The 19,894-nt window shown below is 39.4% G+C and overlaps 1 protein-coding gene across 5 annotated transcripts in view; it reads right to left on the reverse strand.

The window, feature by feature from the left end:
* si:dkey-177p2.6 (uncharacterized protein LOC568712 homolog) overlaps positions 1-19,894 on the reverse strand; it is a 39,080-nt gene that overhangs the window by 8,525 nt on the left and 10,661 nt on the right. Inside the window, exons 1-2 of one of the 5 annotated variants that reach the window (XM_051654977.1) lie at positions 17,258-19,428; positions 15,907-15,964 (exon numbers count right to left, since the gene is read on the reverse strand). The exons of 1 other annotated variant lie outside the window; for it this stretch is intronic. In XM_051654977.1, the coding sequence (XP_051510937.1) occupies positions 15,907-15,964; positions 17,258-17,540 (341 nt within the window). In that variant the 5' untranslated portion in view covers positions 17,541-19,428. Of the gene's footprint in view, positions 1-2,946; positions 2,965-3,973; positions 11,853-15,906; positions 16,096-17,257; positions 19,429-19,894 lie in introns of those variants that run through there. 3 more of the 5 variants (XM_051654980.1, XM_051654979.1, XM_051654981.1) reach the window with 3 other exon arrangements.

Here is a 19,894-nt window from a genome sequence, read left to right on the forward strand (position 1 = left end):
TTGGCTAACTGCCTAAAGGCTTGACATCATTTTCTGGAATTTTCCAAGCTGCTTAAAGGCTTAACTTAGTGAATGTAAACTTCTGACCCACTGGAATTGTGATATAGCCAATTAAAAGTGAAACAATCTGTCTGTAACAATTGTTGGAAAAATTACTTGTCATCCACAAAATAGATGTCCTAAACGACTTGCCAAAACTATAGTTCACTAATATTAAATCTGTAGAGTGGTTAAAAAAATTAGTTTTAATGACTTCAACCTAAGTGTATGTAAACTTCTGACTTCAACTGTATATAATTAGCCTTTGACTTGTTTTCTATTATATCTAAAAAAAAAAATAAATCTAAAAAAACACAACATTTACTAGAGAAGCTCTACTGCATAAGATATTTATTTTTTTCAGAGAATGTTTAAAATAGATTTTTTTTTTATAAAAGTATTTTTAAATATTTTACCTGAAAAACAAGACAAAAATACCAGATAAGACTGCTTAATAAAAACTTACCAGTAATTCAGTGACGGTCATTTCCAGGTATTTTAAAATATATTTTCATCCCCTTTTCTTTATTGTTAGAATTGTTTAATTCAACCTCTAAACTAGGCACAAGCTGAATTGTTGGTTAGAAGTTGATTAGGCTAATCATTGCAATGATCACCCGAATATTCGATCAATCATTCTAATAATTCTAATAAGCGTTAGCATAGTTGATTATCAAAATAATCGTTAGTTACAGCCCTACAGTGCGGTTTGCTCAATTTATACATTCATTTTTGCAATGGGATGAACCCAATAATTTGACTCTCAGTCATACACAGACTACTGCTAAACTCAGTTCTTTACGGGCACTTTCTATGCATGCTTTTGCCTTGAAAACCTCGTTAACTGATACATGTCTCTTTCTACAGCCCCCTGAGCGAGGCTTCCTGAGAGGTGGAAGCATTAGCTGAAGCTCCTCCTGTCTGCGACTGCGGCACTCTTGAGAATAGGCTCATGCTTCATTAGCACACCCTTCTTACAGCGGAGGAGGATATGCAACTCAGGAGTGCAATGCTTATTGCTATAGTTAGCCGAAGCCCTCTACCCTGTGCTGCCACAAGCCCCTGAGCAGTGCTCACAAGCATTGAGAGCTCCATGAGGTCTGATTCTGGGACTGCCATGAACCCTACCTGTGAAACTTAAAGCATTAATTTGTGAGAATGAGAAAAGGCTATTCAAAGCCTTTAAATATGCAAAACCAAGTTTAACGTCACTGTTCCAAACCACAATTTTTGTTTGGTTCATATCTCAATGCACAAACAGAACTGGACTGGTGTGCCTTGTGGACACAGGATTTTAATCACAACCATATCTGCTCTTGTCAGCTAGCCTCCTCACATATAGAAAGCTGGAGTTTGAGTGAAAAAGGCTGTAAATGCGAGAGACTGTCTATCCATCTCCTCTGTGCTCCCTGTGGTGTAGGCGGCTTTCCACCCTCCTCTCCCCTCCATCCATCAATCTGAACGCAGAGCAGACATCCCCCGCAGGTCTGCTCAGTGACTGCTATTCTCTACTGCAGGGTGGACAGGAAGCTGCAGGAGCCAAGAGCCTCGTGTTCAGAAGTGAGACGGATGTATTAGACGGCGTTATCTCGATACAATTTAGAAAAATGTATAGTCTGAATCTCCATTTGGATGCTGTAACCAGACATGAACCTTGAATCCAATTCAAAGCATGAAGTGATGAGCTACATTAGGGTTGCACAATTAATCTAATAATAATCAAGATTAAAATGACACCTACCAGTTAACTAATCTTGAAAAGCATCAATTACAATATTCAAATTAGGTCTACCTTTCTATATACATCTTTTGTTTTTTGCAGCGGTTGAGCATGGTAACCAAATCACACAGACTTGTGTTGCTCACTTTGTGTACTATATATATATATATATATATATATATATATATATATATATATATATATATATATATATATATATATAAATCAGTAACAGTTTCGTTTTTCATGCTGCTAAGTGGGACCATGTAAAGTCTTGATTCACTGGTGTTTTAAACAGCAGTAAAGTAATACAGAAACTCAAACTTGACATTAACATGCCCAAACCCAAAATATGTATTTTAAAGTCAATTCTATTGATCAAAATTAATTGCACTTACAATATCAACTACGATTTTTTGTCAATCTTGCAGCCCTAAACTATATGGAATACCTAACAATTTAGAATTACACACACAACCAACAGCAGTTGATGGCATCTAATGTCATCACACCAGTGTTGTTCAATCAAACACTTTCAATGACAGAACATTAACATTAGCCTGTTTGTATGCACTCATGGTCTGCAGCTCTAAAGTGTGTCACGCTTGGGCTAGTGGTTACATAACCATCCACACTAACAGAGCACTCCGAGTTCATTTCTGCTCAGCCCTATATGTGCCATTTCCACAAAGCAGTCACAAGGCTTCAAAAGGGACATTTTGTATTCCTGCAGATTTCACAGCTGAATTACAGCAGGAGCACACATAACACTTGGAAGAGGGTCTGCAGCCTGTGTCTGTCAGCAACAGTAATCTATAAATATGACTGAGAAAAGCACCAAAAATTATATAATCAAGATGAAAGAGAATAGCAGCATTCAGGTTACATTTGAGTTTTCATGCCTATAACATCAAACAAGGGTTAAATGTCACGTGGGTCACAATGAAAAGAACGTACAAGCTGAACTACTTGGAATTTGAATTGGTCTCTATAAAGTCTCAATCCATTAAAGCAGGGACTATGAAACGGCTAAACTCTGCTGGACTGTGGCCCTCCAGGAACCGAGTTTGACACCCCTGACATACACGTTCGCCCGGTACACATTCTATTGGAGCAGTGGTTCCCAACCCTGTTCCTGGAGGCCCCCCAACACTACACATTTTGTATATCTCCCTAATCAAACACACCTGATTCAGCTCATCAGCTCGTTAGTGGAGACTCCAAGACCTGAATTGGGCGTGCCAGATAAGGGAGATATACAAAATGTGCAGTGTTGGGGGGAACAGGGTTGGGAACCACTGTGTTGGAGAAATGGAGGTGGAAGGCTGCTGGTTCTTCAAATACCTGTGACAAGATGATAAGGGAGGGGGAGATTGTGAAGAAAAAAAAAGGTGCATCCTCCGTGGTGTGGAATAGGTATGGATTTATAAAAAGCTATACAGAGCAGAAAACAGTGATTTGAAAGGTTTGCATACTACGTATATCGCTAAGTACAATTACCTGCATTTATGTATACATTTGTCTTAAAATCTGGATTGATCTTCATCTAAGTTACAATAATGAACAAACACAATCTGTTTTAAAGGGGACATATTATGCCCCTTTTTACACGATGTAATACAAGTCTCAGGTGTCCCCAGAATTTGTCTGTCAAGTTTCAGCTCAAAATACCTCAAAGATCATTAATTCTACCATGCCTTTATACCCCGTTTTGTAGCCCTGTTCCAAACGGGCTGTTTTAGTGTCTGTAGCTTTAAATGCAAAGTGGAGGTGGGCTGTGCCTTTCCTGCTTGTGCCATGGATACCCTGGCAACAAAATTATAAATAACACGGAGAACACACTAAGTCAATCATCTTACTGTATTGTGCATAACAAAGGTTGAGCTATGAAATATGAAAAACAGCTATAGTTGTCAAAAATGCCACTAATCGCTTCATAATCGTTTTTGAAATAATGACCGATTTTATTACACAGAAAATCTTCATTGCATGACCACTCAAGTGGGACTGTGGAGGATGCCAATCAGTTTATATTGTAACTGAAACAGAGCTACAGCTTTAATTTTATGGAATAAGGTAGTTAGGAACTAGTTGCTATGTTACACAAAGCACAATGTTTTCACAACAAGCGTTTTTCACGCAACGTGCAAACAAGCAAATTCAGAAAGCCAAATTGCAAACATTAAAAAAAAAAGTACAAAGTGCGAAACTTACAACTTGCAAATCTGAAGTTGGGTCACGGAGAGTTGGTATCGATTCATCCTTGATCCTTAGCTTTGAAGCAAATCCAGCCTTGTGTTGACCATCATTGATGAAGCAGTCCGAGTTAGCACAAGCGGCTCTAGTGAGGAGATAAATATGGCAGACTGTACGCTGCTCGCTCAGGTTTTAATAAGGGCATATCTAAGCTACTCGGGCATATCTCTTCACCAGCCGTGGGCGGTACCTTTCCCCTTTTGACGTCATAAGGGGCTGCAAACCTGAACGGCTCGTTCGGAGACACAGTTTTTTATTGATGGGAAAAGAAAAGAAATGAGGGGATGGTCTTTTACCATATTTTGTGGTTGTCTACACACACACTGGGGACACAATTATGTTAAAAAAACAATTGAAAAAGTGGATTTTGCATAATATGTCCCCTTTAACTAATATCACACAAACTTTTGTGTTGTTCTTGTACATACTGAATACATCATTCAAACATTCACAGTATAGGTTGGAAAAAGTATGTGAATCCCTAGGCTAATGTCAACAAAAGTTAATTAGAGTCAGGAGTTGGCAAACCTGGCATCCAATTAATGAAACAAGATTGGAGGTGTGGGTAAGAGCTACTTTAACTTGTCAAACATTTTGAGTTTGCTATTCACACAAAGCATCTGCTGACGTGGACCATGCATCGCAAAAAATAGATCTCAGAAGACCTACGATCAAGAATTGTTGCTTTGCATGAAGCTGGAAAGGGTTACAAAATTATCTCGAAGAGCTTAGATATAGAGATCAACCAATAATCCTTTTCTTCTGATATTTTCTCCCGACATTTAAGCATTTTCCATAAACGGAAATCGTTTTTGTAATATCGGATCCACTGATAAATGCAGCCATCTGGTGGGTGTTTAAAAAATTGCATGCAAGACAGTCATTACAACAGTGAAAGTCAAGTAGGTATAGCTGCAAGCCGGAGACCTGCAAATGGGGGCGGAATCTCCAAAAGAGTGCAGAGTTACTCCAAAAGGGTGCTGCGCCAACTCACAACTGGGGCATCGCTTCCACTCACGGTTAAGGTTAGGGAAAAGTTTAGGTAAGGGGCTCCCTATATCTTTAAAGACGGACTGGAGCGATCGCCCCTTTATGGAGCAATATAGCCTGCAGCTATATCCTTCTCGTGCATGTGAGAAGCAATTTTAGAGCTCCTTGGAAACAATATGCTGTGTTTTCACAGATAAAGTAACTTGCTTTTGCAATGCATTGCTTGAATTAATACATTTTATTCAACTTAACAGTCATTCATACACAAGTGGGATGCTTGATGTGTAGTTTAAGCACTAAGAAATGGAGTCGAACTCACAGTGAGTTCCAAAGGCTGTAGTCCCAAAATTAATTTGTATTGTGTCGAAGAGCCTTGGATGATTGCATAAATAAAACTGTTTAATTTAATTATCTGTTACTTGCCTTCATTAGCCTCGTGAAGTTACTGTTCACCAGGTTGATGCTCAGGTATGTCCCAACAGAATGGCCACTGTACAGTGCATTAATAAAGTATTCAGACCCCTTCATTTTTTATTTATTTTTTCACATTTTGTTATGTTGCAGACTTGTGCTAGAATGCTTTAAAATGATTCTTAATTTCACATCAATCTACACTCCACACCCCATAATGACAAAGCAAAAACCAGATTTTTGATAACATTGCAAATTTATTAAAAATAAAAAACTGATATCACATTGACATAAGTATTCAGCCTCTTTGCTATGATACTTGAAATTTAGCTCAGGTGCATCCCATTTCTCTGGATCATCTTTGGGATGTTTTTATACTTTGATTGGAGTCCACCTGTGGCAAAGTCAATGGATTGGACATGATTTGGAAAGGCACACATCTTTCTATATAAGTTTTCACAGCTGAAAATGCATATCAGAGCACAAACCAAGCCAAGAGGTAAAAAGAACTGCCTGCAGAGCTCAGAGACAGGATTGTGTTGAGGCACAGATCTGGGGAAGGCTACATCATTTTTTTTTTGTGGCTGCATTGAAAGTTCCCAAGAGCACAGTGGCCTCCATAATTCTTAAATGTTTGTTTGGAACAACTAGGACTCTTCCTAGTGCTGGCCGCTTAGCCAAACTGAGCAATCGGGGGAGAAGGGCCTTGGTAAGAGAGGTGACCAAGAACCCAATGGTCACTCTGCTTGAGCTCCAGAGATCATGTGTGGAGATGGGAGAAACTTGCAAAAGGACAACCATCACTGCAACACTCCACTAATCTGGGCATTATGTCAGAGTGGCCAGACAGAAGCCTCTCATCAGTGCAAGACACATGAAAGCCTGCTTGGAATTAGAAAGAAAAAAGCACCTAAAAGGACACTCAGACTGTGAGAAACAAGATTCTCTGGTTTGAAGAAATGAAGACTGAACTGTTTGGCCTCAATTCCAAGCGTCATGTCTGGAGGAAACCAGGCACCGCTCATCACCTGGGAAATACCATCCCAACAGTGAAGCATGGTGGTGGCAGCATCAATGCTGTGTTTTTTCATTGGCAGGGACTGGGAGACTGGTCAGGGTTGAAGGAAAGCTGAACGCAGCAAAATACAGAGATATTCTTAATGAAAACCTGGTCAAAAGCGCTCAGGACCTCAGACTGGGCCGAAGGTTCACCTTCCAACAGGACAATAATCCCAAACACACAGCCAAGACAATGCAAGAGTGGCTTAGGGACAACTCTGTGAATGTAGCATAAGGCTGCAACATAAAATGTGGAGAAAAAAGAAACGAAGGGGTCTGAACACTTTATGAATGTACTGTATATGTTGCCAGCTAAGTTTTAAACAAGATCCACGTTTAAAATTAACCTAAATTATATAAACATTTACTATATCAAATGTATTTAGCTATTAATCATCATCTGCATTATAACAACTCTATGGAAATTAATTTATTATCTCTGTGACACTGTTAGAGTATAATTTTTTTGTAAATTCATAGATATCCATGGGGCAAAATATACGTGGCACAATAAACATGTTTGTTTGTTTATTAACTTTTAATGCCATGTCAGCAACAAGGCTATTCAAATGGCAAGCACAGGGTAAACAATAAATATATACAATTTACAAAGCTATATAAGACATTTGAGATTAATACAAGATAAATTCTAAAATACGTTCAGGTGATAGCTTTCTAAATATTTCCATTAAGTATGTCTCTGAATAAAATCATTGTCTGATGGTTTCAAAGACGCTACAGCTCATTAGGATGTGTTTGACAGTCAAAGGGGTTTGACAGTGAAGGCATAATGGAGGATCTTCAACAATCAGCAAAAACCCATGCAGGAGTCTTGAATGACCCAGATAGCACCTAGTGAAAATGACTTGATCATGCCTAGACTTGAAGATTGAAGATAATCTTCTTCTTATACTGGGGATAATTTCATATAGGTTATTATTGTTGCATTCATCCCATCCCCACTTGTTAGAGATATATGTGCTTATTAATGATCTAAGGTCGGAAGGTGGCATTCCAGGTTGAGGGCCTCCTTAGCGGCCGTGTCCGCTCTCTCATTGTCAGCCGGACAAATATGTCCCAGGACTCAGCAGAAGAGGATTTTTAAGTTTTTCTTCTGTAATAGAGCTACTTTGGTTAAAATGTTTACAATAATGGGTGATCAGTCTTTATGGATTTGAGTGCTTGAAGGCAAGACTTGGAGTCTGTGGCGATTAAGAAATTCCGTTCTTGACTCTTCTCTATATTTTCCAGGGCTAGGAGCAGCGCTCGAGCCTCAGCTGTAAAGATGGAGCTTTGACCCGGGAATCAAATGCCGTAGTGCTGATCTCCTATCACTGCTGCTGCCGATACGCTGTTATCCGTTTTTGATCCGTCCGTCAATCCGGTTCCATGAAGTGGGAGATTACACCTTAACTAAGAATTGCTTTGAGAATTCATTTGGATGCGTTTGTCTTTTTATGTTGAGTCAAAGTCAAGATAATGGTTGTTGCTTTTTTCAGAGCTTGTTTTTTTCAGTGCCCAGGGAGGAAAAGGGCAATAATGAAACAGTCTTAAGTTGTCTAGATTGGTATTCAGATTCTTTAAATATGTTTTAATCCATATACCAAAAGGTCTTATATACTTAGGCCTAGTTTCATATAAATAAAGACATACCAGTTGGAATACTGCTAAGTATGCTGGGTTATTTTGGTTTGCCTTGAGTTTAACCACATACTGTAGGGCCAGTTTCAGACACCTGTTCTGGAGAGAGGGTTCCCCGGCTTCTGTATAGAGACTTTGAACATGGGTGATCCTGAAAGCTCCTACCACCAGACGTATTCCCTGATGATGTATCGTATCTAGTATCAGTATATAAGATTTCCTTGCCAGGCCATACACGATGCTCCCGTAATCCAGTCGGGATCTAAAAGAAAACAGTGGAATTCGCACCACATTTTGTTTTTGCCAGAACTTTTAAAATATCCATTGTTTAAAACATAATTTCCTCTTCAAAGCTTTCATGTATGAGATAAAAGTAAGTTTATTGTCACACACAAGACCTAGGAATTTAAGTTCTTTAACTACCTTGATGGGTTCTTCCTCCATATGCAGCTCTGGGTCAAGATATAGGGACCAGAGAAGACAGAAGTGTATACAGTCTTTGTTTAGGAAAATCTGATTCCATTTTTAATTGACCAGCCATTTATCTTGTTTATGCATAGCTGTAGCTATCGCTCAATTACATTCATATTTTTCCCTCTGTAGCCAATGCATAGGTTGTCATCATATAAACTTAAAATATGTGGATCTATAACCTTAATTATACTATTGATATTGATACTGAAAAGGGTGACAGAGAATGCTTCCTTGTAGAACCCCTAGCTCTTGTATGTGTGGGTTTGATAAGGTAGTTCCTATTAGGACATGAAAATGTCTATTAGTCAGGAAGTTGGAGATAAAAATGGGTAGGTTGCCTCTGAGCCCAATTTCATGTAGATCTTTGAGAATACCATATCTCCAGGTGGTATCATAAACCTTCTTTAGATTGAAGAAAACAGCTACTGCGTGTTCTTTCATAATAAAGCTGTTCCGAACAAATGATTCCAATCTGATGAGATTATCTAAGGTGCTTTTACTCCATCAGCCACACTGATAATCACTGATTTTATTCTGTCTGGTCCAACTGCAGTATTACGAGCATGTTTGAGAGCACTTGAGAGTTCCTCCATAGTATAGGTTTGATTATATGGTTCTGTATTATTAGAGTGGATATTCAGGGGATTCTACTCCTGCTGTATTCGTATTTTATTGAATTCAGGTCGACAGTTTTTTAATGAGGAGTTCTTTTCGAATAACTTTGCTAATATATTGGTTACTTCTTGATTCGTAGTTAAGAGGGTACCCTGATGTTTGATGTGTCATATTTAAGGCTCCTCTCCTTTGTTTTTCATCTTTCGGATTAGGTCCCAGATTTTTTTGGGTGGTGTGTTTGCTGAAAGACTAGATACCAATTTTCTCCAGCTCATTAATTCTACGTGCTAGTTCTCGACATATTTTTAGTCTTACTAGATTCTCTTTAGTTGGGTGTTTGTTGAAGGTCCTCTCTGCTTTTTTCCAAGCTTTCATGGCCATTTTACAGTTATCATCGAACCATGGGTTAGTCCTATGACTTGACTTTGATGTCTTAGGGACAGTTTCATTTGCTATTTCAATGAGAATATCAGTGAAACTTCTAACTATGTCTTGGAAGTCTTGAAGCACTTAATTAAATGTATCATAACATTGGGTCTGGAAGAGCTACCAGTTGGCTTTTGTAAGTTGCCATCTTGGGGTTTTATACTGTATATCTGATCTTGTAGAGGTAGTGATTAGGGGGAAGTGGTCACTTCCACATAGGTCATCACAAGTCTGCCACAAAAAATCAAGTAAGAGCTCAGGTTCGCATATCATTAAGTTGATTGCAGAATATGTTCCATGTCCTGGGTGCAAGTTTTTGAACCATCGAGCAGACACAGATCATTGTTACTAATGAAATCAGAGTTTTCTACCCTACGCATTAGTGCAGTTTCCTCCCCATAATGGGCTGTGACCATTGAAATCTCCCATAAGTATGTAGGAGGTTGATAGTTGGTCAACAAGCTTGTTTAGATCTTGGAGTGTCACAGAAATGTCTGGAGGTATATAAACAGAACACAGAGTAATGACGTAATGAAGAGTTAACCGTAGCGCTATTGCCTGTAGATTAGGGTTTAATGTGATCTGACTGTGAATTATATCATGTCGAACTAAGATGGTTACTCCAAGGATGTTGTATATTTGGTTCATATGCACTGAAACTTACAAACTTTTTCAGAGATATAGGGCTGTTTGGTGTTAAGTGTGTTTCTTGGAAGCAAAAAGCAAATGTTGAGTAACATGACTAGTCGTTGGAGTTCTGCAAAATTTGCCTTATCACCTCGACAGTTCCACTGAATGATGCAGCTACCTATCACGTTGGTAGGATCAGTATTTGACCTCTACTTCTACTCTTAGGTGTGGGACTCCTACTGCAGGGGTCTATGGTCTCCGCCATGTCTATGACTTTTATAGGGTCAGCTTTCTGTGATCTGTTCTCCTGACTAACCTTTTGTTGCTGTGCTCTTGCACTGTATTGTGTCTTCTTTCCTTTTGTAGTAAGAGAATGCTCCGCTATCGAACTTTGGTCTTCACTAGTTTCAATTTGTGTTTGACTTGAGGCTTGGGTGCTTTGCATCTTTTTTGACGAAGTCGAGATTTTATTACTGATTAGTTGTGTTTTTCCTTTTGTTAACTAGGACACATCTGTCTGGCACTCAACTGTGTGCTTGGCCAGTAATACTACAGAGGCAAAGGATTTCTCAAATTTGAAATTAAGGAGCTACTCAACCTCATTGCATGCTTCTACATAGTTCATTTTTTTAGGCATTTTACTTTTTAATTTATTTTCTTTGATCCACATAGGACAGTCTTTTGATGAGGCTGAATGGTCACATGTGCAGTTTCTGCATTTTGATGGTTTTAAATAAGTTTCTTCATATCCTTCCTCTCCACAATTGCAACAAATATGTTTATTCTTGCATCAAGCAGAACTATGACCAAACCTCTGACAGTTCAAGCATCTCAGAGGATTAAGAAAAAGATGCTGACAGGGTCCCTCAAATATCCTAATCGGATCCATTCTGGTGGTTGGGGTTTGTTGAACGTCATGATATACGTGCCCGTCTTTATTATTTGGTCTCCTTTTTTTATCATAATCCTCTTCACACTTTGAGCTAGTTCTGAGGCTATTTCAGCCTCATCCATATCCTGTAGTTCTCTAGTTCTGATTATTCCTTTACTGTTATTTAGGTATGGGTGGAAAGCGGCTTTCATAGGAACACCAGCCAAAACACAAAATACAAAACTTTTCATTTTTTTATACGTTCCCGTATCCAGCATCTAAATCATCCGAATTCTGTTTTAGTATTTGTCTTTTGTATATAGTGTATATCGCAATATGTAAATATCCATGTGTGAGGCATGTGCGTATCTATTAGTGGTCATGACTTTATGTGAGCCTGAGGGAATGGAAGAGGTTTTTCAGGGTCTGACAATTTTTGAATTTGCTTTGATGGCCACCAAAGCAAATTCAATGACATTTAGCTCACATTCTAAATATGATTTTCATCTGACATGCACAGCCTTTTATCATTCTATTTTAATTTGATTAAAGTTGAAAGACACCCTTTTTATGACAAAATGTAATCTGATTTGATAGGGCTTAGTGCAGGGGTCGGGAACCTTTTTTCACTAAGGAGCCAATTTTAAAATTTTCGGTTGATGCTATGGCTTTTTTCGAGAAAGCCATAGCACAAACTACTAATTTACTATTTAAAATTTTTTTTTTTACAATAAAATAAAATGTTTATGTCCATAGACTACTTAAAAACACAAAAAACAAACAAATATGCAACAGTTAATAGGTAACATGTTGCAATATGGAATTGAGTACATGTGTTTGTGTGGGTCTCCATAAAATTACTTCATTTTATATTTGTTCATGAAAAAGTTTACTTCCCTTTTGGGCTGGGCGATATGTAAAAAAATATTTTAAAGATAATTGCCTTAAAAATATTGTGATATCCGATTATATTGTCAACCCCAGTGAATATTTTAGCTTTATTGATTTTGCTTTAAAAAATTATTAATTTATTGAAACTCGAAAAACTTCAGACATTTCTAAATTCAAATTGCACTTTAAATGAAAGAAAAAAGCAATTAAATAATGAAAAGATCAAAAAAATCTTATTCATAACCACCCCAAATCCAAGCATTAACCATCTCCAACAGCCCTATTTGCCATCACGTAAGTATTCGTCAATGACAACAGGTGAAAAATTACTTATAGCCTACGAATGAAGAACTAAAGATAATAATAATCATCATCATAAAAAATAAGCCTTATAAATTCCCATGTGTTCTCAAAAAAATGCAGCGAAATGTGTGTTCTTATCTAATGTGTTTGTATTGTGCTTTGGTAATACAGTTAATGCTGCCTAAAGAAAATTAAATAGAACTCAATTTTAGGTTCAAGGTGTCTTGTATAATTTTATGATTTAATCACTTTTGTCTTTGTTATTATATATATATAACTAAACCTGCAGAGTTGCGTTCACAATGTGTAAGAGCGAACTGCTCCATGGAAATAAAGCGAAACTCACAGCACCTCCTGAGATGATCGGAGATCATTTGCAGCATTCTCATAGACAACATTATTTTTGCAAACAGTTTTCAGACAAATGAAACAACGTGTGTTCTAAGAGACAGGGTCCTGCTGCACGCCTCTGAACAAACAGCGAATCAGACACAAGCATTGATGGCTTTTCTGTTCTTATATGATCAAATATAATAACGTTTCTTCAAGCATGTGTCTTTGTGACTAAAAGCTTTTTTTGTCACTTGTCACTCCGAGACGTCATACAGATGCCCGCCTGTTGCGGGTATGTGCTAAATTACTCGCGCATGAAATGCCTGCATTCAGACGAGCTTGCAAACTGGATTGAGGCTCGTCGCATTTGGAGGGTGGCGGGTGCTATTTCACACCCTGGGTGCACATAAAAAAAAACGAACGTTCGTAAAATTGCTAGTAGAAAATGCTCTTAACCGGTAGGCCCAGAATTCTATGCAAGTGCGTGTCTTGGAGAAGCGCTTTCATTGCACTCGTGAACAGCGGAGCTCACTGTGCACACATATCATATCAGACGTGCATCGGCTGCTTTTCTTCGTCTGTTCTTCAAAATATAAATCGCACGTTTCGTCATGCACGTCTTTGTGTCTAATTTCTTGTCATATCACTCCAAGAAGTCTTACAGGTTGCCCTCCACAGTGGCTGGTACATCAGCAAAATTACCCACCACTCTGCATGAAAATCCACATTCGGTGGGTGTTAATTTCAAACCTTGTTCACCAGGAGTAGGCTGAATGACAAATTTGGTAGAAAGGAAATCAAAACTGTGTCATTCACTTCATGCTTTGCAATCGCACCCACACTTTCTGCAGGAAAATTCTCTCTAAATAGTTTTAAACAATCATGTGTTGGTGATGAATGGTGAGACACCCAGCGAGCCACTTGATTTTTAACAAAGAGCCTTGTGCCTCACGAGCCACAGGTTCTTTATCCCTGGCCTAGTGTAACTGTACTTTATTCTGCTGCTTTTACATCTAACAGCCCAGTGCAACATAAAGACAGTTTCACAAAGTAAAAGAGATAAGGACTTCATTCCCATCACTGTGGTTAGAATTTAAAGATAAAATAAATGAATAGAAAGTGAAATACACAGCACTTAAATGGTCATTTAGTCACTCGCACTCTCATGTCGAGAAAAGAGCTCATACGCTGGCCTGTTACGATATTTCCTGTATAAAAGCAAACCAAACTGACATGGTTGAGCCATCTTTCCATCTCTTTCTCCCTCTTTTCCAGTTTCCATACCTTGCCCCTCCCCACTGCCTCTAAGGGTACATTATGTTCCCATCCTGAGACAAGAGAAAGAGGACAGGAGGAGAGAGTGCTTTAAAAAAAAAAAAAAAAAAAGATCAAATGAGAGAGAGTGAACATAAGCTGGAGCAAGCATGAGTGAAAGGAAATGTTAGTTAATGAGAAAGTGGGAGAAGAAAGAGTTGAGGAGTGCAAGAAAGTGTGCAGAGGATTGACTGCAAGTTGGAGGGAGTGAGTAGGTGGCAAATGCCATTGACAAGCTGACTAAGTCCTGAATAATTAACCACTGGGTAGACAGGCCGGATGTCTCAGTTTGGGCAGCTTTGTAACTGGGTGGCTCCAACAGACTGACGAAATGATTTAGGGTGTTAGTCACAATGACAAACGTGAATACACGCTCATACGCAGCCCAATTGTCTTATCAATGGCATACACACCTTTGAGTCACTGGTAAAATCTCACTCTAGTAAGAGATTTAGATTAACTTTAAATTAATCAGAATGCCTGCCCAATAATAACGGCCATGTTAGTAAATGAATATTCTGGGTTCTATACAAGTTAAGCTCAATCGACAGCATTTGTGGCACAATGTTGATTACCACAAAAAATAGTTTAGACATGTGCTTCCTTTTCTCAGTATCATAAACCCCCCTAGTTCAGCACCATTCATTCACACTCCAGACCGAAAAAAGACTCATAAAATGGGCATGAACAAATGTAAAAATGGGGGAGTTTCAGGGAAGAAAGGGGGAAGACAGGAGGGGGTCAAGAGCTACTTCCAAAACACACTTGCAACAAAGTTGGCTGAACATCACATTATGAGTGGAGATTAAAACCAAAGAGTTTTGAGGCACTTTGCTGTATATCAGTAATGGGACAAAAGTGTGAAGAGTGAAGATGATGAGTTTGCAAATCTGTAAAAAGATTTGGAAGTTTTGTCTAAACCTTTGACAATGTAGTGAGAACAAAACTCAGGCTACGTTCATACAGTCAGTGTTTGGGATTGACAACCATATTTACTTCCAGTTGTGAGTCTTGAAATATGTCGTGCATACAACAGCATACAGTAGCAGTTTGAATGCTGTCTGTATGAACGAACAACCGAAGTCACAAACGTATTCTGTAACCATAGTGACGGTGACTAAAAGATGGCAACGTCCATAACACCGGCATGTATTATCACAACCACCGTGTTATTAAATAAATGAGTCCAATTGAGGTGCAAGTTCATCCATCAGATCCCAATTAACTGACAGCGGCTTTAAATGCTTTTTAACCAAGTGCAGAGCACAGCTTTTGTGTCGCACAGCTCGTGCCCGAGTAGCTAGTGGAAGACTGCAGCTGAAACTTTGGATGACACGCAGCTCATTTCTCAGTCTCCGTGAGTTAACAAATCCCCACATGAAACACATGCGTGTACAGTGCAGCGTGTCTCTCACTCTACATGACGTAACTAACAACTAGTTGTCCAATACGGTTCCGTTCACACAGCACAGGTTTGCCGAGAACGCGGTTGTGAGACCTGAAAATTTGCGGGTGTCAGTTCGGTTATAGAATGCGGTTGTCACATCGGTAAATAACCATCCAGTGTATGAACATAACCATATTAAGCACTCAAAACAGGTCTGACAACTGTATTCTGCTGCTGTGTGAACGTGGCCTCAGAGCAGACATTACCATCAAAACCAGCACTGCTTTGAGACTTTGCATTGCTTCATAGATATTAATTCGTACAAGTGTTTCAGGTTTAATACAAGTTAAGCTCTATTGACAGCATTTGTGGCATAATGTTGATTAACACAGAAAATAATTTAGACTCGTCCCTCTTTTTCTAAAGAAAGGCGCATACAGTGAAAGTAAAATGGTCCAATAAACAAAACATTAAATACACAGTTTTTCAAAAAGTACTTAAGCATAATACATTTTAATATAACTCTAGTGTGATAAAATTGCTTACCTTGTTGTCTGTGTAATGTTATCCAGTATATCAACTCCACTGTCATGATGACGTAATGCTGGTAAACCAAGCAGGCGTAAATCTGGGATAATTTCACACAATGTATATAGATCTGGATTGCTGATGCAACAGTAAACTGCCAACAGGAGGTGAAGCCAGTGTTCGAGCAGTCATCTTGATGTGCCCTAACTGCAATAGAGTCTCAATGACTGACCATTTCATGGTCTCCAACCACTAAATATGACAGTCGCATTTTGCCCTCTAGTGACAATCATGTTTAATTTGCTTGTTATGGATAATATTCGTTACGAGGGAGAAGATATATGTGGATCGCTAAGTCAGAGCATCTACCAGCCCCAGTGTGCAGCATATCTATGCAGCAAATGTTCATCAATAGATGTGGCAAAACTGTCCCGTCTCCCTTGCTTTTGCATTTTAATCTCTAATTTTCATATCAGAAGTTCAGCACAGTGCACAAACCGACCTAATTTGGCACTACAACCAGAGACTTTTGAGACTGAAATATAACTACAAAAAGGGGATTTACTGTGAAAGCGTTCTACCAGCCTTCTACTACTGGCAGTTTACATTCCTGAAAAGGGACAACACAAATGCCTTCACACAGACAGATGAGAAAGAAAATGCCTCCTTTCAGATCAAACTCCACTTGCTGCACAAACTGCCATAGACTTCTACAAAAGATCGTATTTCTTGAAACAAAACTACTTGCAGTATTGCCACCCTTGATGGAACATACAGGAGAGCACCACTGTGGACCCCCTCAGCCTACAGCCCGTGAGTCCTGTGAATCTAATGTTCCTCGACAGGCTATACTGAACTTAGAAAAACTGAAAAGTGACTGGTTTTAGCTCTCACTTTCATCAATGACATAAAAAGGGAGCTAGCCCCAAATGTGCTCGACATATCAGACAGTCACAAGCATCGCATATTGCAGCTTCCACTTCAGATATGACTCGACTAACCAATACTGTTATTCTTCTACCCCAAAACTAGTAAATAGATTTGAACCATTAACGAATGTGGAGGAAGAAACCCCAAATGTGATCACATCAGCCAGCAGCTAATATTGCAGCTGGCAGGTGCTCACGGTCAAGCAGGCAGGGGCATTTGGCTAAGACCACAGCCGAGCCCAGCACTCTGATAGTGGGGACTTCATTATCAGAAACATTTTTGTTTCATAAGACCAGTGGACATTTCTCCAAAAAGTAAGATCTTTGTCCCCATGTGCACTTGCAAACTGTAGTCTGGCTTTTTTATGGCAGTTTTGGAGCACTGGCTTCTTCCTTGCTGAGCAGCTTTTCAGGTTATGCCGATATAGATACTTGTCTACCTCTTTCCTCCAGCATCTTCACAAGGTCCTTTGCTGTTGTTCTGGAATTGATTTGCACTTTTTGCACTAAACTGCGTTCATTTCTTGGAGACAGAATGCATCTCTTTCCTGAGCGGTATAATGGCTGCGTGTTCCCATGGTGTTTATACTTGCATACTATTGTTTGTACAGATGAACGTGGCACCTTCAGGCATTTGTAAATTGCTCCCAAGGATGAACCAGTCTTTTGGAGGTCCACAATTGTTTTTTTTAGGTCTTGGCTGATTTCTTTTGATTTTCCCATGATGGCAAGCAAAGAGGCACTGAGTTTGAAAGTAGGCCTTAAAATACCTCCACAGGTACACCTCCAATTCAGCAAACCTCCTATCAGAAGGTAACTGGCTAATTGTCTAAAGGCGTGGCATCATTTTCTGGAATTTTCCAAGCTGCTTAAAGGCCCAGTTAACAGTGTATGTAAACTACTGACCCACTGGAATTGTGATATCAGTGTTTCCCACAGATCTGAAATATATTTGTGGCGGTAGCCTGTGGAAAAGGCTGGCATTACCTGCCGGCACAAAAATGGTCTACTACATGTGACAAACAACAAATAATGCATGACCTTTAACAATATTTTGATTTCTTGAATATTTATATTAACTTCACATAATATATTTCACAGATCCAACACCCCCCACCAACTACCCACATGGGAAGAGTAAGACAAAGTAAAAAAAACAGCATGTACATAGATTGCACTGTTCGTAAGAGCACTTAATCTTTCTAGGTTTTTCAAAGAAGAGCTCCAGCACCTGTGCATGTGTGAACGCTTCTGGTGCTGGCCCATTTATCGATATTCGCAAACATGCAGCCAGGTGCTCCCCTTTCAGTCTGTTTCTCAGGTCAGTTTTGACCTGAAAAACAGATGAAAAAAAAAAAAAAAAAAAAAAACGCTCACTACTTGTGCCAGCAGCTTCACTGACCGACTGTAATTGAGAACAAGCTTGAATCTTAGTTTGGTCTTTGCATTTCATTTCATTGTTGACTGCAATTGTAATTTCACATCAAATTAACTGACACACGTAATTGAGGCTTTTGCATTTATTTATTGCCATTTCACGCTAAACGCTAACGATGGCTAAGTTACCTGTGGTGTTGTGCATCTCTCTTCCTCATCCACACGCTGTATTCTCTCAAAATATTTTTGAACACTCATATCTGCTGAGTAAATGCATGAAATATTTGTAGTCTAACCTTAGCTAAAGTTAGTCTGTGTCTTTCTAACTGCCTTAGCCCCAAAAGAAAACAACTTTACTGCATGTTGTGTATGTTATGTGTGCTGAATAGTCTTGTAGCTACCAACGCAGCATACTTGCCACTTTCTTTCATAGAATTTGAAGCTACTACCAAAGTCAGAACAATTACAAAATAAGGAGAAAAGAACGAGTTGCTTTACCTGGTCCGTGTTTGTAAAATTTCCACAGTGTCCGCGTCTTCTAACGTAATACCGGAGAACGTCTCTCTCTCTCTCTCTCTGCGTTTCTTTGCAGCGTATGTGCGAATGTCAATAGACCCTTCTCGCGATAGCAGAACAAACAGGTACGGGAAGGGTAGAGCAAGGGGAGATTGTCCACTAGTTAATTGATCGCAGATGCCGTTGTTCTCTCGGACGGATAAAAAAAATAAAAATACAAAAATAAAAATGGGTCGCCAAATATACTTTGGCGGCCATTAATATACCTGGGCGGCCCGCCCAAGTAAAGTCTTTGTGTGGGAAACACTGGATATAGTCAATTAAAAGTGAAAAAATCTGTCTGTAAACAATTGTTGGAAAAATGACTTGTGTCATGCACAAAGTAGACCGAAATGACTTGCCAGAAATCCACCCAACCTGAATGGCACACAAACACTACCGCAGTGTCAGGACGACCACAGGATCGCACTTCTGCACCTGGATGGACATTTGATTGACAAATCGCACAATAACACAGCGAAGACACAACATCCACTGCTCAGAGACACAATCCACGGTGAGCCTCACACACAGAGCATACTACAGTCAGACTGTGACAACTTAGAACTGCTCCAAGATACAGGATCCAAGGACGATTTCCTGGAAAAAGCCAAGGGAGCCAAGATAACATACTTCAGCCTCCAGAAACACCAGAGCCACTTCTGAGCTTCTCAGAGAAAATGGAGGAACTAGTATACGCTGGAAGAAAGCTCTCCCACTCCATTGCTGCGAGCCCCCAGATACAAACCAAAAACGGTGGGCCCCTTCTACCACCAAAGCCTGCAGGCCCAGCTCACCCACCCTCCCCCTCCCTCAGAGAGAGCTCTCCGGCCGCTGCCACAATGCCAGGGCACACATCGTCCTCCTTCTGCTCTCGGTGAACAGCAAACAACTGATAACAGCTCTCAGTGATATGTGTCAGGTCCCCGCTAAGGTAGCAGCAACACTAACAAATGTTTACAAAACAAGCAGGAACCCGCTGTGCCAGTAGCTTTTTCTATATCTGTTATGTTAAGTGATAGGAAGACTAAGGCCTTCTCAAGACGTATGGCAAACCGATCTAATCTGTTGCCAATTAGGCGTTGATCCGACATTGCTGTGGGGCCAAAAACAGATACTATCAAGTTAGCAATTTTAAACAGCTT

This window comes from Myxocyprinus asiaticus, chromosome 25 (genome assembly GCF_019703515.2).
Source record: "Myxocyprinus asiaticus isolate MX2 ecotype Aquarium Trade chromosome 25, UBuf_Myxa_2, whole genome shotgun sequence".
NCBI classification, from domain to species: domain Eukaryota; kingdom Metazoa; phylum Chordata; class Actinopteri; order Cypriniformes; family Catostomidae; genus Myxocyprinus; species Myxocyprinus asiaticus.